This window comes from Salvelinus fontinalis, chromosome 20, assembly GCF_029448725.1.
Source record: "Salvelinus fontinalis isolate EN_2023a chromosome 20, ASM2944872v1, whole genome shotgun sequence".
NCBI lineage: Eukaryota > Metazoa > Chordata > Actinopteri > Salmoniformes > Salmonidae > Salvelinus > Salvelinus fontinalis.
Genome location: NC_074684.1, coordinates 26,532,387 through 26,559,432, shown reverse-complemented (window position 1 = coordinate 26,559,432; position 27,046 = coordinate 26,532,387). Strand labels below are relative to the sequence as shown.

Below are 27,046 nucleotides of genomic sequence, written 5' to 3'. Positions count from 1 at the left end.
TCTGCAACCTCTCCTAGTTCTATGCTCCTAAATCAAACTTCTATACAATCCCTTTTTTCCTCTTGCCTGACTTCTATGAGTAGAAAAAGTATATTTCGTCAAGCTAGTTTAGTGAAACACTTTATTTCATTATTTCTCCACGTTCAACATTGTTTTCTGAATGTCAATACGCCAGCATGTGTATAGAATCAAAGTGTATGACATGGGCGATGACATGTCGTGCTCTCTTCTCCCCTCCATATTTAATAATTCATTAGTTTTCCAAATTCAACATTGTTTTCTAAAATGTCAATACGCCAGTGTGTGTAGAATCCGCTCAATGTCAGACACGAGATGTGTCCCAAGTGGCGCCCTATTATAGTGCACTTCTTTTGATGGGCCCTGGTTAAAAGTAGTGCATTATATGGGGAATAGGGTGCTGTTTGAGACACATCTTATGTCTTTGACATTAAGAGGATTCTACACGCACACTGGCGTATTGACATTCAGAAAACAATGTTGAATTTATCCCAGGGTGAAATATTTAGTGATGGTTGATGGAGGGAATCTTTACCTAATAGGAGGCTTCAGCCAGCCAGATGGTGTGTAATTACGTCTGGTTTAGTCAAACTATGGATTTTGGGGAACCTCTGGGGTACTAAGCATTTTAAATGAGGGTCGCTTTGACTCCCTTGAGTGATTTTTCTCATTTTCTCTCAAGATTCAGGGTTTGTCATTTATTTACCGAACCTGATGATGTTTTGGCAGTGGTACTGTATATCTGGATCTGGCCCTCTCTCTCTACCCGATGGCATTGTGGCTTATTTAGAAGCTAGGAGATATTTTTAATCGTTGTGGATGGCGGCTAGATTTAATAGGATGCCTTAGTCCACAGGTTATGTTCTGCATTTTGAGATGATATACATCTTGTCTCGGAGCGCCGTGTATATTACCTTTTGCATTTTTATGGCCCTGCTTATGCTAGTAGCCTATTAATTATCTATAAAAAAGCCAGGTAAACATTTAGTTATTTTGCATACAACTTATTTGCTTGCCTTTAAAGGTGACACTATTATAGGGAGTAGAGGGCCTTTAGAGAGCGGAGAGTACCGGGCCTTTTGAGAGCGGAGAGTAGCGGGCCTTTAGAGAGCGGAGAGTAGCGGGCCTTTAGAGAGCGGAGAGTAGCGGGCCTTTAGAGAGCGGAGAGTAGCGGGCCTTTAGAGAGCGGAGAGTAGCGGGCCTTTAGAGAGCGGAGAGTAGCGGGCCTTTAGAGAGCGGAGAGTAGCGGGCCTTTAGAGAGCGGAGAGTAGCGGGCCTTTAGAGAGCGGAGAGTAGCGGGCCTTTAGAGAGCGGAGAGTAGCGGGCCTTTAGAGAGCGGAGAGTAGCGGGCCTTTAGAGAGCGGAGAGTAGCGGGCCTTTAGAGAGCGGAGAGTAGCGGGCCTTTAGAGAGCGGAGAGTAGCGGGCCTTTAGAGAGCGGAGAGTAGCGGGCCTTTAGAGAGCGGAGAGTAGCGGGCCTTTAGAGAGCGGAGAGTAGCGGGCCTTTAGAGAGCGGAGAGTAGCGGGCCTTTAGAGAGCGGAGAGTAGCGGGCCTTTAGAGAGCGGAGAGTAGCGGGCCTTTAGAGAGCGGAGAGTAGCGGGCCTTTAGAGAGCGGAGAGTAGCGGGCCTTTAGAGAGCGGAGAGTAGCGGGCCTTTAGAGAGCGGAGAGTAGCGGGCCTTTAGAGAGCGGAGAGTAGCGGGCCTTTAGAGAGCGGAGAGTAGCGGGCCTTTAGAGAGCGGAGAGTAGCGGGCCTTTAGAGAGCGGAGAGTAGCGGGCCTTTAGAGAGCGGAGAGTAGCGGGCCTTTAGAGAGCGGAGAGTAGCGGGCCTTTAGAGAGCGGAGAGTAGCGGGCCTTTAGAGAGCGGAGAGTAGCGGGCCTTTAGAGAGCGGAGAGTAGCGGGCCTTTAGAGAGCGGAGAGTAGCGGGCCTTTAAGTTGGAACTAAGTGTGAGTTCAGAGTCAGATGTGCTACATAAGAAATACTTGTCATATGCCATTTAGCAGACACTTTTATCCAAAGCGTCTTACAACGGTGAGTGCATACATTTTCTTATGGGTGTCCCCAGCGGAAATCGAACCAATGACCATAGCGTTGCAAAGCCATTCACTACCGACTAAGCCACACAAGCTACCATTAAGTGCTTGCTAAGTGTGAGTTCAGAGTCTGATATGGTAGACAAAATGTAATTGAACGTCTGTTTGTTTGTGTTCTGAAAACAGATCGTGCACCTTGTCCTGGGGAGATGTTAGAACTCATCAGACTCAGAATAAGGCATTCTGATAAAAGGTTCATTTGACCTCAGATGCATATGAATATTCATCAGCAGAAGAGCGTGTTGCTGTAACACATTTGCCTCTAATTCAATCCTATGCCACTGTCTGTGTGGAAGCTCTGTAGATCACAAATGTAGGGTGATGCTCAGCAGTCACAAATGTGGGGTTCTGATTGGGATGAATGTGTCAGTGCTCAGGTTAGGAGATGGCAGCAAACAGAAATAGGAACTTCCTGGACCATCAAGACCAATAAGGTGAGGCGGCATGTGTCTTTATGTTCCAGGAAGGCATTTGTTTGTATTTCTGTTTGCCGCAAGTAGACACTTGCTGAATCCCAAACCAGTCCCTTCCCCTCGCCCCTTGGCTCTCTATTTACAGTACATTCACGCAAGCCACTTCCATATGCACAATTGTCCCAAATTATTGAGTGTGTAGGGGCTAATTAGACCCTTTAATAACCACTTCGACCGAGCCAGCAAGGATGCTGGCTCCAGAGTGAGGTGCTAGCCCAACGTATGTTTGGAGTTTGTGCAATTTCACACAAAAGAATGGAGAGGCGTGCCTAATTATATACAACATGCATTTGTTTGTGTTTGATTTAGGGGCTTGACACATATAACGAATTAAATACAAAATAAATAGGAAATAAATGAAGTGTTGGTCTTTGCTTATTCTTTATTGAATGAATGAAGCCAGCCCGGGGTTTTGTCTGCAGCCTTATTGAAGGGACTCTACTCTCCTCTCCCCTCAGACCACAGCAATGACCCGCATTGACATGGACCATGAGTACCAGGCCCTGGTCACCAGGTCAGAGGAGCTGCTGTCGGCCATGCAGAACAAGAAGAAAGAGGAGGAGGAGAAGGAGCGACTGAAGAAGATCCAGGAGGAGATGGCGAGAGAGAAGAAGAGGAGGGAGGAGGAGGAGCAGCGCCGCAAGCAGGACAAAGAGGACAGGCGTCTGTGAGTTGGGGAGATGAAGAGAGAGAGCCGAGGTGCTCCGACACATTAGTCATGCCTCGTGTCCTGACCCTCTTTTATTGGTGTATGTAAAACCTGTAAGACCAACCGATGGTCCATTATCCATCAAGTCACTAGCTCCTAATTTAATATTTTACACTCGTGGGAATTGACCTATATGGATAGGGCTAAATTAAATGTTCTTTACTAAATAAATATGAAAAGCATATGCTTAGCCATGGAAAGGGAACAGTTTAGAGATAACGGGGAACTGATTAGACCAAAGGTTAGAACACAACATTTCACCTGACACAAGACTGAATCCAAACATTATTGTTCTATGTACAGTTTACATTTACTGTGCTTTTCTCCACATTTGTTGATAAAGAAATCTGAAAATACTCTGGATACATTCAGTAACATGATAAGACTGTTCCTGGAAATTGCAGGGCAGTTTCAACATAAGGTGAAAAATAATTACAGCGGTTTAAGTGAGAGGACTAACTGGTGTGGCCACACACCTATCCAAAGTGTACACAGTTCCTAAGCTATTTCAATGCACTCCTATGACTCAGTCTTCAACGATCAGGTACTTATTGAGGTCTCCTAGCTGTGCCGTTGAAGAACTAGAGCCAGCACACGTGTAGTTATTTAGTTTGGAGCACAACCCTGCATCCCCGCCATCACACAATTACTGTTGTGTATGCAATCCAAAAACAGTCTATTATAAATCAATCTGGGTCAGGTGGGCATCATTTGAAAGCTTGTTCTATTGCCAATATGACTAGCTAAATAATAAAGTGTTAGGCTTTCGCAGGGCAATTCAGAGAAACAGGTCATCATGTTGGTGGCATAGAAAGGATTCATAAGTGGATTCAGGTCCGGCAAATTTTCTTCAGAATAAATAAACAGGCTCATTTTGTTCAGAACAACCCAGGATATGACGACATGTCAACTGGTAACTGTACATCAAACATAGTGATCGTAAACATTGACACTGTATATGACATGGCTATATGATTTAGAAATGTGGAGTGCACATTTGGACTCACAGGTGTCTGGCTTGCTTGTACGACATCAAAGCAATACTTATTATAATCCTCAACGTCACATCTTTCAAATTACATCAAGTCATCTTAATTGACAGAATTTCCCTCACTCAGACAACAAGAAAATTGCCCAATTAAGGGGAGTGATGGGGGCAACTTGTTGTCACGAGCTGTGCTCAAGTTCAGAACGGCTGTCAGTCAAAACCCATATAACACTGTGAAGCGCAGCGAGACCTCTAGCATATTACTGTAGGGAGGATTTATTTGGGCCAATGAATTGATGCGACTGTTTACTGTAGATCTGTAGCAGCGTCCTAACTGGATGGATAGTTATTTTTTGGGGCCGTTGGTAAAACTGGTTTTCCCTCAAGTCTGTAGTAGGATGGATAAAGTATTGATTGGCCTTGACTATTACTGAGGAGCGGCTGTACAGTAGAACCTCTTCCCATTACTTATGGTACAGTATTGGTTAGGATCTTTATATTGCAGTGACACCAGACATTAATAGCCTTTCTTACTCTTCCTCAGGAAAGCGGAGATGGAGCTGAAGCGGAAACACGAAGAAGAGGAGCGGAAACAAAGAGAGGAAGAGGAGAGAAAGCTTCAGGTTAGTGACAGTTTTCTTCTTCCGCTGTTGGTTTCTCCTGGTCAGTGTCTGCCGCAGGGCGAAAGGAGTTAACAATCTGGCTTTAGTACAATGCTCCACTTCCCCTGCTCTACTTCTCAATGTTCTCTGGCAGGAGAGCTCAGTCAAACATCTGTGTTGTTCTTTCCCACCACCGGCCTCTCCATCTCTTTCTCTCTCTCGCCATCTCTTCTGTCGCTGCCATCTCTTTATCTCTGTCTGTCTCTGTCTCGCTCCATCTCTCTCACTCTCACTGGCCGACCGACCATACTCCCAGTCACTCCAGTTCTGTGGAGATAAGACATCTGAGGGTAATATACTGTTTGTCTGGCTCCCCATGTTGTCCAATTGGAGAGGGAAAGCTGCGATAACCTCCAGAGATCTGACCCCAGATCAGCTACAGGCGTTTAATGCTGAAAGCTGCTCCCTAAGATCAAAGTGTCTTGCCTTGTGCCCACCCTGAGCCCAGGGCAGGCTTGGTGCTTTTCAAACAGACTTTTTACTCTTTAGATTCACCATCATATTGGGCTTCTGTGCACGCGTTGGTGTAAATATTCATGACATGCACTGCAGATGTTTGAGTTTTGGGAGGAAAAAACCACATCAAACTTCCTCTAACTTCAGAGTGATGTTTTTTCTCCAATGTTCATATTAGTTTTTCTTATCCACAAATGCCTTCAAGGGAACTTTTCTTCCAAAATGAGTTTCGTAGGTTGTTCTCTGAACTCAATAAAAAAAAAGTGAGATCTTCTTTTCAATACTGCCCCTGCTCGCTAACTCTGAGGTGTTAGTAGACTGCTTGTTCCCTAACTCTGAGGTGTTAGTAGACTGCTTGTTCCCTAACTCTGAGGTGTTAGTAGACTGCTTGTTCCCTAACTCTGAGGTGTTAGTAGACTGCTTGTTCCCTAACTCTGAGGTGTTAGTAGACTGCTTGTTCCCTAACTCTGAGGTGTTAGTAGACTGCTTGTTCCCTAACTCTGAGGTGTTAGTAGACTGCTTGTTCCCTAACTCTGAGGTGTTAGTAGACTGCTTGTTCCCTAACTCTGAGGTGTTAGTAGACTGCTTGTTCCCTAACTCTGAGGTGTTAGTAGACTGCTTGTTCCCTAACTCTGAGGTGTTAGTAGACTTCTTGTTCCCTAACTCTGAGGTGTTAGTAGACTGCTTTCTCAATTGAGCCCCTGGATGGTGGCCAGCTCCAGCAGACTACAGCGAATGCTCGCTGAGGGACCCACAGGCAGAAGAAAGGCTCATTAGTGCATGTGTAAGGTGTCTAATCAGGCCCTGTCTCACACAGTCTTCTTCTCCACATCTGTATGAGAGACACACACACACACGCACACACACACACACAGAGAGAGACTGCTATACGCTGATGACCTGGTGCTGCTGTCTCCCACTAAGGAGCGGTTACAGCAGCAGCACTGGTTCTAACAGATCTGTGCTCTGACAGTTAACCTGAAGAAAACAAATATAATGATATTCCAAAAGAGGTCTGGACACAGTTTTAATAGAACACTTCAAAAACGACAAGTATCTAGGACTAACTATCAGCAACACATGGCTGTGAATGAGCTGAGAGACAAAACATGAAGAGCATTCTATGACATTAAAAGGAACTTAGAATCTGGCTCAAAATGTTCCGTTGTATGAAATAATGCATTTACCAAATAGGACAAACATCCATTCGAAATACTGCATGCAAAGTTTTGCAAGACTGTATTGCAAGTGCAAAGAAAGAATGGGGGTAATACCCCCTCCTTAATCGAATAGGAAAAAGGGCCATCAAATTTTACAACCATCTAAAAACAAAACATTTCATAACACAGCCCTACAATGTCAAGAGTTGAAACAAGAGAAGAGTCCCCTCAGTCAACTGGTTCTAAGGCTCAGTTCACTAACCCAAACCATCCCCATAGAGCCTCAGGACAGCACTCAGAAAATCTGGCCCAACCAAATCATCACAAAGCAAAAAGAAAAATATCACCAATTGGAAAGACACCACAAAAAATCTAAGTCAACTTCAATGCTATTTGGCTGTAAACAGACAGTACATGGTGGCAGACTATCTGATCACTGTGACTGATAGTCAGTGTTTTCCTCAGTTTTCTATGTACAGACTCAGTGAGCACAGTCTGGCTATAGAGACTGGTCGTCACAGGCAAACCTGGCTGCCCAGAGAGGACAGGCTGTGCTCACTCTGCTCCAGGGGAGAGTTAGAGACAGAACTGCATTTCCTATTACACTGGGACAAATACTCAGACCTAAGATAATCTTTCTTTCCCAAAATGTCCCCCTGCCACAACCCGAGAGACGGCCAGTGTAATGTCAATAATATTTCCCGTTTTGTTTTAGCTTTCATACCGTGTCATGTGTCTTCTGTCATGTTGAGACTCACTATTGCTTTAATGTATTATTCTCATTAATGTTGTTTTTGCTGTTAATGGTGATACCAGTTCCACTACTACTATTATTATTGATGTCATATTGCTGTTGGTCCCACCATTGTTGTTATGTGTATTTTGACAATGTAAGTAATTTATCTTACCATGGCAATAAAGGCTATTGAATTGAATTGAGAGAGACACAGAAAGAGAGAGACACACACACACACACACACAGATGGAGAGAGAGAGAGAGACACACACACAGAGACAGGGAGAGACAGAGATCCAGAAAAGAGACGTTAAATTCTACAACCACCGAAAAGGAAGCGATTCCCAAACCTTCCATAACAAGCCATCACCTACAGAGAGATGAACCTGGAGAAGAGTCCCCCAAGCAAGCTGGTCCTGGGGCTCTGTTAACAAACACAAAGGACAGCAACACAATTAGACCCAACCAAATCATGAGAAAACAAAAAGATAATTACTTTACACATTAGAAAGAATTTATAAAAAAACTGTGTAAACTCGAATGATATTCGGCCCTTAACAAAGAGTACACGTTGGCGGAATACCTGACCACTGTGACTGACACACAATTAAGGAAAGCTTTGGCTATGTACAGACTCAGTGAGCATAGCCTTGCTATTGAGAAAGGCCGCCGTAGGCTGACCTGGCTCTCAGGAGAAGACAGACTATATGTGCACACTGCCCACATAATGAGGTGGAAACTGAGCTGCACTTCATAACCTCCTGCCCAATGTATGACTATTAGAGAACATATTCCCCTCAGATTACACAGACCCACTGTAAGGGCTGTTGTCCTCCTCTTCCTCAGATGAGGAGAGGAGAGAAGGATCAGTGGACCAATACGCAGCATTAGGGAAATAAGCCATCTCTTTATTTGAAACGACGGCACACGAAAACAAAACACTTACAAAATTACAAAACAAGAAAACGACGTAGACGAAACCTGAACATGAACTTAACTAACTAAACGTAGAACTCACGGACAGGAAACAGACTACATCAAAACGAACGAACAGCCAAACAGTCCCGTATGGTACATACATCGACGACACAGGAGACAATCACCCACAAACAAACAGTGAGAACACCCTACCTAAATATGACTCTCAATTAGAGGAAAACGCAAAACACCTGCCTCTAATTAAGAGCCATACCAGGCAACCCAAAACCAACATAGAAACAGAAAACATAGACTGCCCACCCAAAACTCACGCCCTGACCATATACACATACAAAAACAACAGAAAACAGGTCAGGAACGTTACACCCACAAAGAATTCGAAAAACAAATCGAATTTTGATAAACTCCCATATCTACTGGGTGAAATACTACCGCATGCCATCACAGCAGCACAATTTGTGACCTGTTGCAACGAGAAAAGGGCAACCAGTGAAGAACAAACACCATTGTAAATACAACCCATATTTGTTTATTTATTTTCCCTTTTGTACTTTAACTATTTGCATATCATTACAACACTGTATATAGACATAATATGTCATTTGAAATGTTTTTATTCTTTTGGAACTTGTATGGGTGTAATATTTACTGCTCACTTTATTGTTTATTTCACTTTTGTTTATCCATTTCACTTGCTTTGGTAATGTAAACCATGCCAATAAAGCTTCTTGAATTAAAATTGCGAGACCGACAGAGACCGACAGAGAGAGAATGTTGGGCTTAGAGAGAGAGCAGGAAACGCAGAAAGACACACAGGTGCTTATATTTCTCCTATTCTTGTCCTTTGTGTTACTGTGGGTGACCCAAAGAGAGTGAGAGTGTGAGTGTGAGGAAGCTGCCAAAGGGACTGAAGAAGGTGCCAAACGGAGTATCACCCAATTTTCTGAACCTGGAGACACACCGAACCTGCAGGGATGGGCTGCTATTTTGAGAGCACTGGAAAATGTTAGGCCTATGTTATATCTCAAGGCTTTTGATCTGACAGCTTTTCCCTGTTTCTGGTACCCTTCATGAGTCTGGCTGGGGCTGGGCAGAGAATGACTTATGAATGACTTATGAGTGGACATGGTGCAGGCAGGACAATCCAATCATATTACTGGGTCCGTCCAAACCCCCAGCTGCCCTGCATCCCTTATTATGGGGAGTAAAGAACCACTCACAGTAGTATTGGGATTGTCTGTAATTTGCGGATTTGTGTGTGCATGCATGTGTGTGCGCGCGTGTGGGTGTGTGTGCGTGCGCGTGGGTGTGTGTGTGTGTGTCTGTGTCTGTGTGTGTGTGGGTGCGCGTGGGTGTGTGGGTGGGTGCGCGTGGGTGTGTGTCTGTGTCTGTGTGTGTGTCTGTGTGTGCATGCGTGCCTGCGCGCATATATTCAAACATGCCGTCTCTCTGCAGTCAGAGATGGATGTTCAGCTGGAGGCTGAGCGGGAGGAGGCGGCGGCGCGTCAGAACATCCTGGAGCAGGAGAGGCGCGACAGGGAGCTGGCCATGAGGATCGCCCAGAGCGAGGCTGAACTCATCCCAGAGGACACCCAGAATGACGCAGGCCTGCGCAGGTAACAGCTCACTAACATACCTCCATACACTGTCTCTACCCCTCTGATGGAAAGCAGAGATGGGGCTTGATGTGGACTTTGGAGAGACGGAAATATATTTTTCATCTCTGAGCGTCAGTAGGCCCGCTTAACCAATCTCTTCTCTTCTCTTCTCCCAGTAACGGCACCTCAGGTGGTCCATCCTCCCCAGAGAGAGCTACGTAAGACACCACGAGTCAACCCTTTAATCCCTCCAGTCCAACCTAAACCTGACCACCCCCTGACCACTGAACCATAACTACACTGCATACTGTAGCAATCTTTTAGGTCAACCAACCAACCTTAACTCTATCAAGCAAGCACAGCCATTGATCGATGATAGGCTAATTATGATATTTAAACAATCTCAAACAACTTCCGAATCAGAATCACCTTTATTTACATGTACAAGGAATTTTACCTCAGAAATAGATTCTCAGACATGACTGAATCACTTTGACTGTCAATCATTTTCCTTTATTTTCTAATTAATGTCAGAGAGGAATGATCTATCCTTTAACAAATCAAAGTAAGAGAGGAAAGGGAATGACCTTTTCTTCCAGTTCCTGATTGTCTCCTGTATTGTGTATAGTGTCAGAGCATTGTAATCCTCACCATTCTCTTGTTGCAGGGGAGCTGGTGGATCTCAAAAGCTCAAGAGCATGTCCATGTAGGTTCCTTTTAAACACCTCCTTCACTATGTTTAAACACACCTTCAGCACTCTGGCACTTTTTATTCAGTAGTGGTACACATAGAATATCACACTTTATATCATTTTTGATGCATGCTTTTGTTTGTATTTTTTTAATATTGAGGCTGAAAAGAATGCATTGTGGAAAAGCAACGGCTAAGCTGACTACACTGGCTATTATCTTGATATTACTAATCTATTCTACTGTACACAGTAGCACCGAAACTAGCATCTGGTAACTAGACCTCCACAGCCCCTAAACCAAACCAACTCACTAACATGTGTTTAATGGATGTGTCACATTGTGAATCAGATGTATGACACTCTCTGAAGTGGTGTTTTGAAGGGTCCTAATGGATTTGCCGTATGGTTACTTTCTCTGTTTCTGTCCATTTCGCTTTTTTTTAAGCCCTTGATCAATTTCTCGGAAATGTGCTCTCTCGTCAGGTAATAAGAAATCGCTATGAAGGACAATTCCAGAGGATCTAGGCAGAGTGTAGATATTAGAATGTGCACGTTGGCTCAATGTGCGTCACCTGAGAGTGTCCCAATCAGGAAGAGAAGCTCTTATAATTATGTAACATCTTCCTCCTCAGAACAGCAGGAAGGAGGTTCACATTCTGAGCTCTGGGCTGTTTTTACAGCCTCATGCTGAAAAGATCACACACACTCTACACAGACACGATTACATAGACACACACACACTGACAGATCAGCCTCTGTGTGTCACGCCACCTGTAAAGCATCCGCGTTCTTGTTAGGGAGAAGAGTGTGTTATCCTGTTGTCTGCACATGCACACACACTCTCTACACGTCGTCTTCCTCTGTGTGCCGTCTTAGAACTGCAATCATTGTACACGTGTGACAGTTGGATGGTATTGAAAGTGTCTCCGTGGTTCTAACTGTTATTGTGCTGGGCTCATCATGTCCTTTTAGGGAGGAAATGGCCAAGGAAATGTCTGAGCTTCTGTCTAGGTGGGTAGAGATCCTTACTTTAAGTTTCATGAATGACATCTCAGAAAATCTTCACAATCACTTTAAACTCAATGGATAGAAACGGCATGATCAACAGAAGTATATGATGTGTGAATAAATACTAATTGTCCTAATAGGGATTCATCGCCTTAATTAGGTGTAATTCTGAATAATTCCACACAATTAACCATTAATCATTGTTGAGAATTCCTACACAATGGGGTGGGGCTCCCCACCATGCAAATTAATGATTGGTTTTCAAATCAGACTGTCTTTTTAAGTTGTTAGATCTCAGACAATAACTTACTTTTAGCTAGCTTTTATTTCAAATAGAGGTAAGTAAATAATGGCGAGACTCAGTCTACAACGGGACCTTGTCACATGTTGGTTCTAACTATTATAGTTAGTCACACATTATATAAGTCAGCCTTGTCCTGATTCCTGGCCCACTAGTTTCACACTGTAGTAGAGCAGCTGTTCTTTATTGGATCCCCATTAGCTGATGCCATGGGGCCAGCCTCGCGCCATCAGAATGACTGAATGAGTGACGTTTGACCCGGAGGCCACACCCAGCAGGCACTACTGTCACTTTGTCTGTGTACTACTTGGCTCAAGCCGCCTGCCTCTACTCCTCATAGTGACACATGGCCACCGGCCACAGGAAGTGGTAGCAGAAGGTGACCGGCCCTCTAGCCCAAGGTTAATGGAACAGCCACCAACTGCTCCAAGTGTAAGAGGCCAGCTCCCCTGGGTGGAGAGGCTCAATTGCTCAGTCAGTCAATAGGATTATGGTGTGGATGGCCTCAGATGGCCCAGGGCCCACCCCCTAACTCCAGCCTCAGATCCAGAGTCAGTGTTCTAAAAGTGGCACATCCCAGCCAGGACTTAATCAGCCCTGTCAGCAGTCAGCAGCATTGTGGTGGAGGTGACGGCAGAACAGACCAGCAACAAACAGCTGGAGAGGAGAAGTACACGTAGGACCAGTTTCCTGGAGAGAGGTTAAGTCTTTAATCTTCGTCTGGGAAACCCTCCCTTACAATGGCCGGTCAAAATAATGCAGCACTGGAGCAGTTCCATGAGCAACAAGCTGCCTCACGCTACAGAAACCTGCTCCGAGTTGGGTTTTGAATAGGTTGTGTTACTGGTGTGGGGTTGTTGAATTTCTCTTGTACAGTGCAGCTGACCAACTCCACATTATCCCCCTTATCAGCCTGCTCCCAAATGATGACCTTTGAAATCTCTTTCCTTGTGGATCGTGTCAATTTGGCTCTACTGTGCAGTAGGGTGAAATGATCTTAAGTCAGTTTTTTTTCTACTAATAGTTGCCGTTTGACGTTTATTGTCATGAATCTTGCCATTGGAGGCAGAACTGAGTGGTTTTTGCTAGATAGGCCAGCTGCAAAGTCAAAATTGTCTTTATTGTCTAAAAAACATTTACTTTTTTTAATCCTAATTTAAAGTTCGTGTTAGGCGTAAGAGTGTGTAGTGTGGTTAGGTTTAATGGCTTTGTGGCTGTGCCAGCTAGTGACCACCTAAATCTGTACCCAGGGAAAACTTCACCCCGGAGCCGCCACTGTATACTGCTCTTGTTTGGGTTGTAACCCCACTGTGCTGGTTCTAACCCCACTGTGCTGGTTCTAACCCCACTGTCCTGGTTGTAACCCCACTGTGCTGGTTCTAACCCCACTGTCCTGGTTGTAACCCCACTGTGCTGGTTCTAACCCCACTGTGCTGGTTCTAACCCCACTGTCCTGGTTCTAACCCCACTGTGCTGGTTCTAACCCCACTGTGCTGGTTCTAACCCCACTGTGCTGGTTCTAACCCCACTGTGCTGGTTCTAACCCCACTGTGCTGGTTCTAACCCCACTGTGCTGGTTCTAACCCCACTGTCCTGGTGGTAACCCCACTGTGCTGGTTGTAACCCCACTGTCCTGGTTGTAACCCCACTGTGCTGGTTCTAACCCCACTGTGCTGGTTCTAACCCCACTGTGCTGGTTGTAACCCCACTGTCCTGGTTGTAACCCCACTGTCCTGGTTGTAACCCCACTGTGCTGGTTCTAACCCCACTGTCCTGGTTGTAACCCCACTGTGCTGGTTGTAACCCCACTGTGCTGGTTTTAACCCCACTGTGCTGGTTTTAACCCCACAGTGCTGGTTGTAACCCCACTGTCCTGGTTGTAACCCCACTGTGCTGGTTGTAACCCCACTGTGCTGGTTGTAACCCCACTGTCCTGGTTGTAACCCCACTGTGCTGGTTCTAACCCCACTGTGCTGGTTCTAACCCCACTGTGCTGGTTGTAACCCCACTGTGCTGGTTGTAACCCCGCTGTCCTGGTTGTAACCCCGCTGTGCTGGTTGTAACCCCGCTGTGCTGGTTGTAACCCCGCTGTCCTGGTTGTAACCCCACTGTGCTGGTTGTAACCCCACTGTCCTGGTTGTAACCCCACTGTGCTGGTTCTAACCCCACTGTGCTGGTTCTAACCCCACTGTGCTGGTTCTAACCCCACTGTGCTGGTTCTAACCCCACTGTGCTGGTTCTAACCCCACTGTGCTGGTTGTAACCCCACTGTCCTGGTTGTAACCCCACTGTGCTGGTTGTAACCCCACTGTGCTGGTTGTAACCCCACTGTCCTGGTTCTAACCCCACTGTCCTGGTTGTAACCCCACTGTCCTGGTTGTAACCCCACTGTCCTGGTTGTAACCCCACTGTCCTGGTTGTAACCCCACTGTCCTGGTTGTAACCCCACTGTGCTGGTTGTAACCCCACTGTGCTGGTTGTAACCCCACTGTGCTGGTTGTAACCCCACTGTGCTGGTTGTAACCCCACTGTCCTGGTTGTAACCCCACTGTCCTGGTTGTAACCCCACTGTGCTGGTTGTAACCCCACTGTGCTGGTTGTAACCCCACTGTCCTGGTTGTAACCCCACTGTCCTGGTTGTAACCCCACTGTGCTGGTTGTAACCCCACTGTCCTGGATGTGTCTGTGTTGCCAGAGGCCCACAGGTTCAGGCTACCAAAGCTGCTGCTGCTGGCACCAAGAAGTACGAGCTCAGCAAGTGGAAATACGCCGAGCTGAGGGACGCCATCAACACATCCTGTGGTAAGAAAGTCAGCCATGCCAAACATGTGGTTGAAAATCATTAAGAAACTTGACTCTGACATTTTGCTGTGATATTGCTCTTAACAAACCTCATGTAATATTGAACTGTCAGTTCTCTGAGCCTGTTTTGCTTAATACCCACCTTATTATTTGATCACATCGTTTTACATGTTGATCAAATTCTTCTATCATTTGGTAGAACAGTATGGTACCAGTGTTCAAACGTAGTGCACTATGTAAGGAATAGGGTTTCATTTGGGACGTAGACTGATTGGCAGCTCCCCAAGCTCTGTGTCGTATGTGTCAAATATGCCCAACAATAGGTATCTGGGGCTGCAGACCATCTGTATTGAAAGTAAAACATCTCCATTTTCCTTCGAAACGATCAGGCATGCTGATGTTAAGTAGTATGCACATTACAGGAAGACATTTTGACAGTGAAATTACTCATTTATCTGGAGGGTAGGAAGCCATATTTGTGCACTCAACTTTAGCAAGGCACTTAGCAGGTATTAACCATCTAATTTCACACCATATTTCACTCCGGGACTTCAGCCGGTATGCTGATTGACAACTTAAATGCATTTTAATCCTAGCAGCAATTGTTTTAGAATTTCATGAAGACATAGATTGACAATGAAACTGATAATGCTGTCTCGTCTTTCTTCTTTTATGACTTTTAAATTGTTATTAAATTAATGAAAATCTTCGAGTAGTATGTCTGTTGGTAGTCCTCCATCCATCCATCTGTCTGTTGGCAGTCCGTCCGTCTGTCTGTTGGCAGTCCGCCCGTCCGTCTGTTGGCAGTCCGCCCGTCCGTCTGTTGGCAGTCCGCCCGTCCGTCTGTTGGCAGTCCGCCCGTCCGTCTGTTGGCAGTCCGCCCGTCCGTCTGTTGGCAGTCCGCCCGTCCGTCTCTTGGCAGTCCGCCCGTCCGTCTCTTGGCAGTCCGACCGTCCGTCTCTTGGCAGTCCGACCGTCCGTCTGCTGGCAGTCCGCCCGTCCGTCTGTTGGCAGTCCGCCCGTCCGTCTGTTGGCAGTCCGCCCGACCGTCTGTTGGCAGTCCGCCCGACCGTCTGTTGGCAGTCCGCCCGTCCGTCTGTTGGCAGTCCGTCTGTTGGCAGTCCGCCCGTCCGTCTGTTGGCAGTCCGCCCGTCCGTCTGTTGGCAGTCCGCCCGTCCGTCTGTTGGCAGCCCGTCTGTTGGCAGTCCGTCCGACCGTCTGTTGGCAGTCCGTCTGTTGGCAGTCCGCCCGTCCGTCTGTTGGCAGTCCGCCCGACCGTCTGTTGGCAGTCCGCCCGACCGTCTGTTGGCAGTCCGCCCGACCGTCTGTTGGCAGTCCGCCCGTCCGTCTGTTGGCAGTCCGCCCGTCCGTCTGTTGGCAGTCCGTCTGTTGGCAGTCCGCCCGTCCGTCTGTTGGCAGTCCGCCCGTCCGTCTGTTGGCAGTCCGCCCGTCCGTCTGTTGGCAGTCCGCCCGTCCGTCTGTTGGCAGTCCGCCCGTCCGTCTGTTGGCAGTCCGCCCGTCCGTCTGTTGGCAGTCCGCCCGTCCGTCTGTTGGCAGTCCGCCCGTCCGTCTGTTGGCCGCCCGTCCGGCCGTCTGTTGGCGGTCCGCCCGGCCGTCTGTTGGCGGTCCGCCCGGCCGTCTGTTGGCGGTCCGCCCGGCCGTCTGTTGGCGGTCCGCCCGGCCGTCTGTTGGCGGTCCGCCCGACCGTCTGTTGGCGGTCCGCCCGACCGTCTGTTGGCGGTCCGCCCGACCGTCTGTTGGCGGTCCGCCCGACCGTCTGTTGGCGGTCCGCCCGACCGTCTGTTGGCGGTCCGCCCGACCGTCTGTTGGCGGTCCGCCCGACCGTCTGTTGGCGGTCCGCCCGACCGTCTGTTGGCGGTCCGCCCGTCCGTCTGTTGGCGGTCCGCACGGCCGTCTGTTGGCGGTCCGCCCGTCCCTCTGTTGGCAGTCCGCCCGTCCGTCTGTTGGCAGTCCGCCCGACCGTCTGTTGGCAGTCCGCCCGTCCGTCTGTTGCAGTCCGCCCGTCCGTCTGTTGGCAGTCCGCCCGACCGTCTGTTGGCAGTCCGCCCGTCCGTCTGTTGGCAGTCCGCCCGTCCGTCTGTTGGCAGTCCGCCCGTCCGTCTGTTGGCAGTCCGCCCGTCCGTCTGTTGGCAGTCCGCCCGTCCGTCTGTTGGCAGTCCGCCCGTCCGTCTGTTGGCCGCCCGTCTGTTGGCGGTCCGCCCGTCCGTCTGTCACACGGGTGGTTCTAGTTGGCTGGTTTACTTCAGTACCTGCTATGCTCTCATATTTCTCTCTCCCTTTCTTCTCTCTCTCCCTTTTCTTTTTCTCGCCTCTCTCCCATTCCCTCTCTTTTTTTTCTCTTTCTCTCCACCTGCAGACATTGAGTTGCTGGCTGCCTGCCGAGAGGAGTTCCACCGCCGGCTGAAGGTCTACCACGCCTGGAAGTCAAAGAACAAGAAGCGTGGCAACAACCCCAGCATCACAGAGCAGAGGGCCCCCAAATCAGTCACCGACTATGGTAAGGGAACCCCAACCCGCAGGAGATATTTCAGGCAGTGTTATACAGTACAACATCACTGTAGGTGTCTTTTTCAATGCTTTGATAGGCGTGATTCGGAAAACATCCATTTTTATTCTGCTCCCAATACCCTAGAGGAGGCCGACCCAAAGAGACTCGGTCAGAGCTTTAGCCCCCTATTGAATATTCTAATATAGTGCTGATACTAGTGAATAGGTTGCCATTTGGGACACATCCTGGTGGTGGCTACTCTCTTCCTCCAGCCTGACCTCTTCTCATTGTTCTCCATAGAAACCTGTGCTGTCTTGCTCCTGGTTCTGCTTCATTTCCATGAGCAGTCACCATGACGACAAAGAGCTATTTTCCCCCCCGTGTGACAGAGTGCAGACACACTTTATTTTAGTCTGTTAGACTACTGATTGGACCACATACCCAGCCCCCATAGAATTACATACAGAATCATCATGTATAATTATAGGGTCTGTAGCTATGCCCAGCCCCCACCTCTCACTTAGTGGGCATACACAGCACAGTACCAGCTATACCTCTACCTGCTCTCTGACACAATAACAAGCCAGAGGCTGAGGAGAGCTCATATTTTCAGGGTCCTAGCATAATATAGCCTACAATCTAATGATTTTGCTTGTGAATGACCATACACAGTGGAATGACTCTCCCCATTCTTCCATGCCTATGGTGTCATCAATTTAGGCCGGTCCTGGCTACCGTAAACACATGTAAAGATGTGGTAATGACTCTGTCATTATATATTATGGTTTCTTCTTCCCCTAACATCTATGATGATGTGATAGGCTCAAAAATGTATTTATAGGAAATCCATTTGTCATTCCATGATCTTGTCTTGCATGTTGTTTGTTTCATACCTGTGTCATACTACATGTGATGTTTGTAACCTGGCATGTTTACTTTCAGATCTCGCACCTCGTGTGAGACAAGCACGTAAGTGGTTCTCCATGATGTAGCAGCATCACTAACCTCAGCCCCTAACCCATCTATTAACCATCGGGAAACGGAGGGGTGTGGTACTCACTACCCTGTGTGGAAGGGGTTTACTTTCTGTTTTGGGATGCACCCTTTCCTTGTAGTGCACTACTTTTTTACCAGGACCCATAAGGCTCTGGTCAACAGTAGTGCACTATATAGGAAATAGGGTGCCATTTGGTATGCAACCTTGGTGATGGCGTAAGGAATCATAGAGCAACTGGTTTCTTTCTGAAAAATGAATCGTCTTTAGATTGAATGTTATTTTATTCCTGGGACAGAAGAAGGTTATTAAGAGGTTGTCAACTAAGTGCACCTGCCATTCTTCAAAGATTATTAGGGTGTAGGCTATTGTACGAGACACAGTGTAGTCAAACGTCTGACGTAAGCTGATCGAGAATGAGGATGTGCACAAAGAGATTTCAAAGTGCCTAAATGGCTGGTGTTATTGATGCTGATGCAAATGTGATGTGGCTACGCTGACAATGGGAGCTAAAAGTGCTCAGGCAATCAGGCTAAGTTGTGTTTGGGATGGATGTGTGGGCGCGTCCCAAATGACACCTTATTCCTCACATGCTGACCATACCGCTCTCGTTGCAAAATAAATGTTGACATGCATGTTATTCAATCTTTGCACCCACACTTCTCCCGCGCGTCAGTGAGTGTCTCTGTAGCCAGGCACTAAAATAGAACTTGGTTCTATTTGTGACACTTGAAGCGCTGCAAGTTCCCCTCTCCCATCTCCTCATTGGTTTTTAGGAGAATATACCCACATGCCATTTCCTCATTGGTTTTTAGGAGCATATACCCACGTGGGTGATTGAAAGATGAACTAAGGCCCGCACTCCAGTCCAGTTGGTGGTGGTAATGCACCTTAAAGTTGGTTGCCAACCGCCATATAAAGTCCAAATAAGAAGCCTGAAGGAGGAGAGATTACTAGAAACAAACTCTGTTTACTCCTCTTCTTTTTTTCATTTTTTTTACCCCTATTTCACCCCAATTTTGTGGTATCCAATTGGTAGTTACAGTCTTGTTCCATTGCTGCAACTCCCGTACAGACTCGGTAGAGGCGAAGGTCGAGAGCGGTGCATCCTCAGAAACCCAGCCAAGCTGCACTGCTTCTTGACACAGCGCCCGCTTAACCCGGAAGCCAGCCACATCAAAGGAAACACTGTACACCTGGCGATCGTGTCAGCGTGCATTGCGCTTGGCCCGACACAGGAGTCGCTAGTGCGCGACGGGACAAGAACCTCCCCTAACCTGGACGAAGCTGGGCCAATTGTGCGCCGCCCCATGGGTCTCCCGGTCACTGCCGGCTGCGACAGAGCCTGGACTCGAACCAGGATATCTTGTGACACAGCTAGCACTGCAATGCAGTGCCTTAGACCACTGTGCCACTCGGAGGCCTGTTTACCCTTTTGTCTGTGGATTAATTGTCGGAGTAGAGGACCTTGTGCGTTTCAGGTAATAATAACAACCCAATGTTTATATCCCAGGATGAATTGGCTAGCAACAGCAAGCTAGCTAGCAAAATGGTCATAAATGTTTAATGCTTTTCGGCCTGTCCCCAAATTAATATAGTTCAGAGTTCGTTTTGATATTTCAACCTGCGTGTCCTGATCGCGTCTGGTGTGGGTGGACAAAATCAACATGCACATGTTACGCCCGGTCTAGTAAGCATGTTAGATAGTGCACTACTTTTGACCGGGGCCCATAGAGAATAGGGTGCCATTTGAGACACTGCGGGTCTCCGTCTCGTTGTGTTTATTGGAGTGTGACAGCATAACACGTCAACCTGCTGAGGTGACCCCGGGATGCTGGCCTTCTAGGCAGAGTTGCAAAGAAAAAGACATATCTCAGACTGGCCAATAAAAAGAAAAGATTAAGGTGGGCAAAAGAACACAGACGCTGGACAGAGGAACTCCAGCATCCCAGAAGGCCAGCATCCCAGTCGCCTCTTCACTGTTGAAGTTGAGACTGGTGTTTTGCGGATACTATTTAATGAAGCTGCCAGTTGAGGACTTGTGAGGCGTCTGTTTCTCAAACTAGAAACTAATGTACTTGTCCTCTTGCTCAGTTGTGCACCAGGGCCTCCCACTCCTCTTTCTATTCTGGTTAGAACCAGTTTGTGCTGTTTTGGGAACGGAGTAGGTCACAGCGTTGTATGAGATCTTCAGTTTCTTGGCAATTTCTCGCATGGAACAGCCTTCATTTCTCTGAACAAGAATAAGACTGACGAGTTTCAGAAGAAAGTTCTTTGTTTCTGGCCATTTTGAGCCTGTAGTCGAACCCACAAATGCTGATGGTCCAGATACACAACTAGACTAAAGAAGGTCTATTTTATTGCTTCTTTAATCAGCACAATAGTTTTCAGCTGTGCTAACATAATTGATAATGGGCCTCTGTACGCCTATGTAGATATTCCATTAAACATCTGCCATTTCCAGCTACAATAGTCATTTACAACATTAACAATGTCTACACTGTATTTCTGATCAATTTGATGTTATTTTAATGGACAAAAAAAACGAGTACATTTCTAAGTGACCCCAGACTTTTGAACCGTAGTGTACATTCGCAAAAATGTCCAAAACACAGTTTTTGCTTTGTCATTATGGGGTATTGTGCGTAGATTGATGAGGAGGGGGGAGACGATTTAATCCATTTTAGAATAAGGCTGTGACAGCGACTTTTGTGGATTTTACATATTGTGGTGGTCTGCAAAGTTGTTTCCACGGGTAACAAAAGCCAAATTAACGTAACAGGAACTGAATTGAATGTAAATTGCTTTGAAAATAAAAAAATCTTGTGGTTTGCTCCGTTCTACATTGACATTTCACAGTGGTACGCTTGTTTTTGTGAGAAATCTTCTAAAAAGAACAGGAATTTCGCATTAATATGAAAACAATACACAAAAATAGGAAAATACTACATGTCATGTCGCAAAATCTATCTTACCTTTGTATTGTTTTATGTTCTCCTGATTCGAGAAGGAATATGACGAGGTCAAAGTTGAGCCTGTCAGTTTGCCTTAATTCTCTCACAGCATCCAGCCCAGCTGACGCAATGCTATTTTCCTGATTTTTCTTTTATTTCTTTTATTTTTTATTACCACTTATTCTCTGGCCTCCATTGATTTAGTCACCCTAATGTTGACCATCCTACAAGGGTAAAAACTCCAAGAACTTTTGACATGAAGTTTGAACCATTGGCCTTTTCAGAGGAGTATCTATACAATTAACAGATTATTTACCCATTGGTCCAAAATATGCAATTTGATTGGACACCCCAGAGCAGGGGTACTCTCTAATGTTATTCATTCTCTATATATTTTCCTTACATGACTTTTGCACCATCTTATAGTTTATTTCAACTTCATAATTATTTAGAAGAGACCCCAGCGTTTCCCAAACTAAGTCCTCGGGCACGGCAAGGGGTGCAAGTTTTGGATTTTGCCCTAACATTACACAGCTGATTGACATTATTAAAGCTTGAAGATGAGTTCATTATTTTAATCAGCTGTGTAGTGCTAGTGCAAAAAACCCAAGGACCGAGTTTGGGAACCCCTGCCCTACGAGGTCCGGAGCCTGCTGGTTTTCTGTTCTACCTGATAATGAACCTGGTGTCCCAGGTCTAAATCAATCCCTGATTAGAGGGGAAGAATGAGAAGAAGCAATGGAACTGGCTTCGAGGTCCAGATTGGAGTTTGAGGGCCCTATAAGAGATATGCTACTTATCCTTTTTTCTATAAAATGTCTTGCACAACATTTATTTTGGGATCCACCCCTGTAAACTTAACTTAAACTTATATATATAGTATGTCACTGGAACAAATGCCACAAAGAAATTATATCGGTCCCTCTCGGTTTCAGCTTTCTCTCTGGACAAAAACGAGGGAGGGGCTCTGAAAGGTGTTGGGAATGGGTGGGCGGCCATTGCTGTTCCTTGTCTCTAGTTAATATAATACCTCAATGGGGTTGGGGTGCCGACGTGTTAGCGTCTTCACAGTTAGTCACAAAATGTTGTGCTTCTACTTTTACTAAGTTGGAGTGAAAGATCCATTTTGTTTGGTGACAGCGGATCTGGGATATGTTGCTTTAAAGGAAAGGATATATACTTTACTGTATCCATACTGTACTGTATCCATACTCCAGTCCTCCAGTACCACCAACAACACAGATTTTTCTTGTGGCCTCGGACAAGCGCACATGATTCAACTTGTCAACTAATCATCAAGCCCTCAATGAGTGGAAATAGGTGTTTTTTTGTCTGAGGTACAACAAAAATGTGTGCTGTTGAGGGGTACCAGAGGACTGGGGTTGAGAACCACTGCTGTACCACGCCTGTCAACAGGGCTGAGGCTATTCTACCACTCTCTTTCTCTGGTCCTTTTATCCATAGAGCCTCCCACCCATCCAACCCCTTCAATCACTATCCCTCATTTATTTACGCTCCACTTTGTGGAGAATATGCAAATCTATGCTCTTTGTTTTGATACGAGCATTCAAACTCTTTAACCATCACCTGACATGCTGCTTGTCGCTCTCATTTACTCCCCCTTTGATCAGTAGCTCTGTGATCTACTGCTAGTGCTGACCCCTCCTCCCTAGCTCGAGCAACATCACACTCCCTGCATTCATATTGGTTCCTGTTTCTACCCCATCCCTATTGGTTAGGCTATTGTTCCTTCCCATTCCAATCAACAAGCGTCATTAGTCTAACTAGCCCCTCCCCCAACAGCCCAGGCGAACTCAGCCCCGCCCATCCCAGCCAGGCAACATGAGGTGGCCATGAACAGGCAGCAGCGCTACTTCCGCATCCCCTTCATCCGGCCCGGGGACCAGTACAAGGACCCCCAGAACAAAAAGAAGGGCTGGTGGTACGCCCACTTTGACGGGCCCTGGATTGCCAGGCAGATGGAGCTGCACCCGGACAAGCAGCCCATCCTGCTGGTGGCAGGTCAGTCAGTGACACAGAACTCATATTATAAGCGATCTTCTCTCTCTCTCGTGTGCGTGTGCACGCTCGTTTATCTGTACGATTTATAGTCTTACTGCCTCACAGGCACAATGCTCTATTGTTTTGCGGTCTGTGTCTCTAGGGAAAGACGACATGGAGATGTGTGAGCTGAGCCTGGAGGAAACAGGCTTGACGAGGAAGAGGGGAGCTGAGATCCTGCCCCGGCAGTTTGAGGAGATCTGGGAGCGCTGCGGGGGCATCCAGTACCTCCGGAGAGCCATCGAGAAACGACAGGCCCGCCCCACCTACGCCACAGCCATGCTGCAGACCCTCCTCAAGTAAGGGTGTAGGGTGAATTTGCCCCTAGTCGCTGATCATGGGTCAGTTTAGCATTTTCCCCACCTAAAGGTTAAGGTTAGGATTGGGGGAGGGGAAGCTGATCCTTGATCTGTACTCTGGGAAACTTCACCCTGGAGCTAAAGCACCCTGTCTTAAACCACGAGCCTTTCTCTCACTACAGCAAAGGGAAGAATGCACTAAGCTACTGTACCTAACACAGTGGGTATTCAAGCCTACTGTACCATGTTTTGACTGGGGGCAAGTCATAAGTTAACCACTTTTTGTTAATTGTCTTTTTTCTTTTGTTCATGTTGTTGGTCTTAGCTGCTTTCAATTGTCTTGATGTATTATTTCTTGGTGGGTGCGGGGGAATTTGTCTTGATGTATTATTTCTTGGTGGGTGCGGGGGAATTTGTCTTGATGTATTATTTCTTGGTGGGTGCGGGGGAATTTGTCTTGATGTATTATTTCTTGGTGGGTGCGGGGGAATTTGCAGTGAACCTATGCAGAGGAATCAGACAGTGACTAATTATTACATCTAGTTTTGTTTCTCGAGCAAATGTGGATGTTTTCCTTTTAATATTCCTACTACTTTAACTACGAGGCCTTTTTAAAACTACTTTAACAGGGTAATTTGCTGAAAGGTAGGAAGTGTTTCAAAGCTGCCTCCAAATAAGTTTTAAGAGTATTAAATTGTTGATGTTTAATATTATGTCTTTGTGATTTAAACTGAAGTCAACATTTTGTCTCTGCAGTCTTAACAGCTTGTTGATCATTTCACTCAAACCGATACTAGCTTTTTATTTTCATGTAGTTATTATAGGACAATACTTGCACAAGAGAGGGGTAGAAATTGGGGTAGGTTGGGGTAGAAATGGGCTAGGTTGCACCTCTCTGTTTTCTCATGTGAGGCAGTTATACTTGAGCGTCAGGTTCTTCTCTAAGGATATTTTTGTAGTAACTGCACATAAATTCACATTAATTTCTAATTATAATATTTGATAATACTGTAATACGTTTTTTTTTACCTCTGGCTTTCAGACTGAATGTAATATGGGTTTGTTGATTTGTTCCTTCAGTCCTTACTGTTTGGTTAGGAGCTGTTTGTTTTATTCTTCATATGTGTGATTTAGGTTTGCTAATGAAAGGTAAAGAAATATTTCCTTTACACATTCCCCAACCATTCATTTCTAAAGCCACATGGTTGAAATTGAAATGTATTTTTTCATGTTCTCCACTTGAAACAATGTCTATTCCAAATATTTAAACAAAAATAAAAAATAATGTATAGATCAAACTTAATTATGAGAAGTGAATAATACAAATCTTGAGATACTCTACGATATCAAATCATACTGTCGGACCAAATGTGTGTATGGGACAAAAACTGAATAGTGAAATCGTGTTGATGTCTTCTTGACCCCAACTTCATTCAAGCTCATATACAATATAGTCAGCTATCCTTCCCTCTGCTAGATATTCCAATAGACAAATACATACAGAATGTTCTACGTGTATGATAGAGAGTCTAATGTTTCTACACAGGAATGTACACATTTATTTTCTAAATAAATATTTCTACTCTAAGATACTCTAAAGCATGTGTCAAACTCATTCAACAGAGGGCCATGTGTCTGCGGGTTTTTACTCCACCCTCTTATTTTATTAATGAATTAAGGTCACTAATTAGTAAGGACCTCCCTTCACCTAGTTGTCTACTGTAGGTCTTAATTGAAAGGAAAAAACAAAAACCTGCAGACACTTAGCCCTCCATGGAATGAGTTTAACACCCCTGCTATAAAGGGTTTGGTCACATGACACATGTTTCTTAAAAAATAAACAAATGATGAAGCAATAATTTACACACGCAACACTACAAGGAGGACAGACAGACTCAAACACACAGTACATGACAATCTTGTGAGACTAGAACTACTCTCTTCAGGTAAGGCTGTTAGTCTTCTCATTCCCTTGGATGCTCTGCACAAGCGAAAGGCGATGTCGTGGTTGTTTGAAATCTATCCACTCATGCGCATGTCTTCAGTTTAGACCGAAGTATGTATTTCTAACTTAAACAGCAGAGTTTACTACTGTACTGTGGGGTCTCCTTTAATATCGCTTATAATGTACAACAAATGACTGGCTTCCATATGCTCTATCTCACAACACGCATAGCAATCATTCCTCAGATACTGCCTTTTCCAATGCTGATCTCTAACTGAAATAAACGCATTTCATGCTCCACTCAACTGCTTTTGCCCCTCGTGTTTGACATCACTCTATTCCTCAACATGGTAATGGTACAGCAGCAAAAATGCACACAGTTCTGTTAGGAAATGCTGACTGTTAAAAAATCACTATTGAAGACAGTGAGTAGTTCATTTCCCCGATGTGTACAGAACAGATGTTTGAGGAAACAGAGATGGACTTTATACAATTATCAATAATAATGATCAATATTACACAACACCAATACAGCATTACAGAGACAGACAATATGATACAGGTGTACAGTATGTGATATTAACTATACTCCATTGCAACATACATACCTCATTATGAGGAAAACATCACTTTTCTTCTGGCATTTTACATATAAAAAAAAATGTGCTACTACATTGTCAGCACATTATGTATAAAAGCAGTTTGCTGTTTGCTCTGGGGTGCCTTTGCAACTTGATAAATGCAGCGAAATGATCACATCTGTTTGTCATTCACAGTTTGGGGAGTATCCTTTCAGGTGAAACACAGGCTTTGGAAAGTTGAGATGAAGGGGTTGTGTCTGCCTGTCAATCAGAAGACCGCAGATCAATGTCTTTCTGCAGTCACAACAGTCTGTTAACTGCATCAGCTATTAAATATCCTTTATAAACGGTCCTGTGTTGCTTCTGCAGTGATCCAAACGCTGTCTTCTGCAGTCGCCATGTCTAAAACAGGAGAAACACAGATGCCAGTGTTACCTTTGTTCGTATTTGCCAAAGGGAGTGTACAGTGTATGCAGGCTAAGGTAGTTCCACTTTGCCAAGCATTCATTAAACTGGTATAGTGTAGAAACCCAAGTCTGATACTTTATATTGTATGATCTTTGGAATGAAAGTCAGCCATGCTATATTCTGTTTGTTTAAATGTAACCCTTAATTAATTACATTTGACCTAGTTCCTCAACAGCAAAATGACTGACCCGGAAAGAGGGTCAAAGAAGGCTAGACTAATGACAAAGCCTGCATTTGGAAAGCAACAACAGGCTTGCCAATCCGTCTCTCCTCCATCAAGAGGTGAATAACATGGACTAAGCGTTCCCTTTGGGAGCTTTGGTTTGTTTGTGTGAGGTGTGTCTGTCTGTGGCTTACAGTCTTGTGGAAATACACTCGGCTCTAAACCAATTTGAGCGCCACCCGTAAACTAGTGGAAAGATCATGGACCAATTTATTTGAATGATAATTATATGATGTCATGGTGTGATTTGCTTTCTTGTTTCGATAATGTGGCATGACTGGGTCAGAAATGAAGGTCAAAAAAAGATTTTAAAAAGCAAATAATCGAACAAGTCCTTACCCCAATACGTAGTGTTGATGTCATTCAACCCTCTATTTT

General features: G+C 45.6%; 1 protein-coding gene across 5 annotated transcripts in view; it reads left to right on the top strand.

Annotated features, from left to right (window-relative positions):
• Positions 1-25,701, top strand: part of LOC129817598 (unconventional myosin-VI-like) — a 129,747-nt gene extending 104,046 nt beyond the window's left edge. For 3 of the 5 annotated variants that reach the window (XM_055873014.1, XM_055873015.1, XM_055873016.1), the window contains exons 26-36: positions 3,042-3,250; positions 4,825-4,903; positions 9,689-9,849; positions 10,008-10,049; positions 10,499-10,537; positions 11,496-11,534; positions 14,528-14,634; positions 17,012-17,152; positions 18,086-18,112; positions 22,895-23,113; positions 23,256-25,701. In XM_055873014.1, coding sequence (XP_055728989.1) covers positions 3,042-3,250; positions 4,825-4,903; positions 9,689-9,849; positions 10,008-10,049; positions 10,499-10,537; positions 11,496-11,534; positions 14,528-14,634; positions 17,012-17,152; positions 18,086-18,112; positions 22,895-23,113; positions 23,256-23,455 — 1,263 coding nt within the window. In that variant the 3' untranslated portion in view covers positions 23,456-25,701. The remainder of the gene's footprint in view (positions 1-3,041; positions 3,251-4,824; positions 4,904-9,688; positions 9,850-10,007; positions 10,050-10,498; positions 10,538-11,495; positions 11,535-14,527; positions 14,635-17,011; positions 17,153-18,085; positions 18,113-22,894; positions 23,114-23,255) is intronic. The other 2 variants (XM_055873017.1, XM_055873018.1) reach the window with 2 other exon arrangements.
• The last annotated feature ends 1,345 nt before the right edge of the window (positions 25,702-27,046 follow it).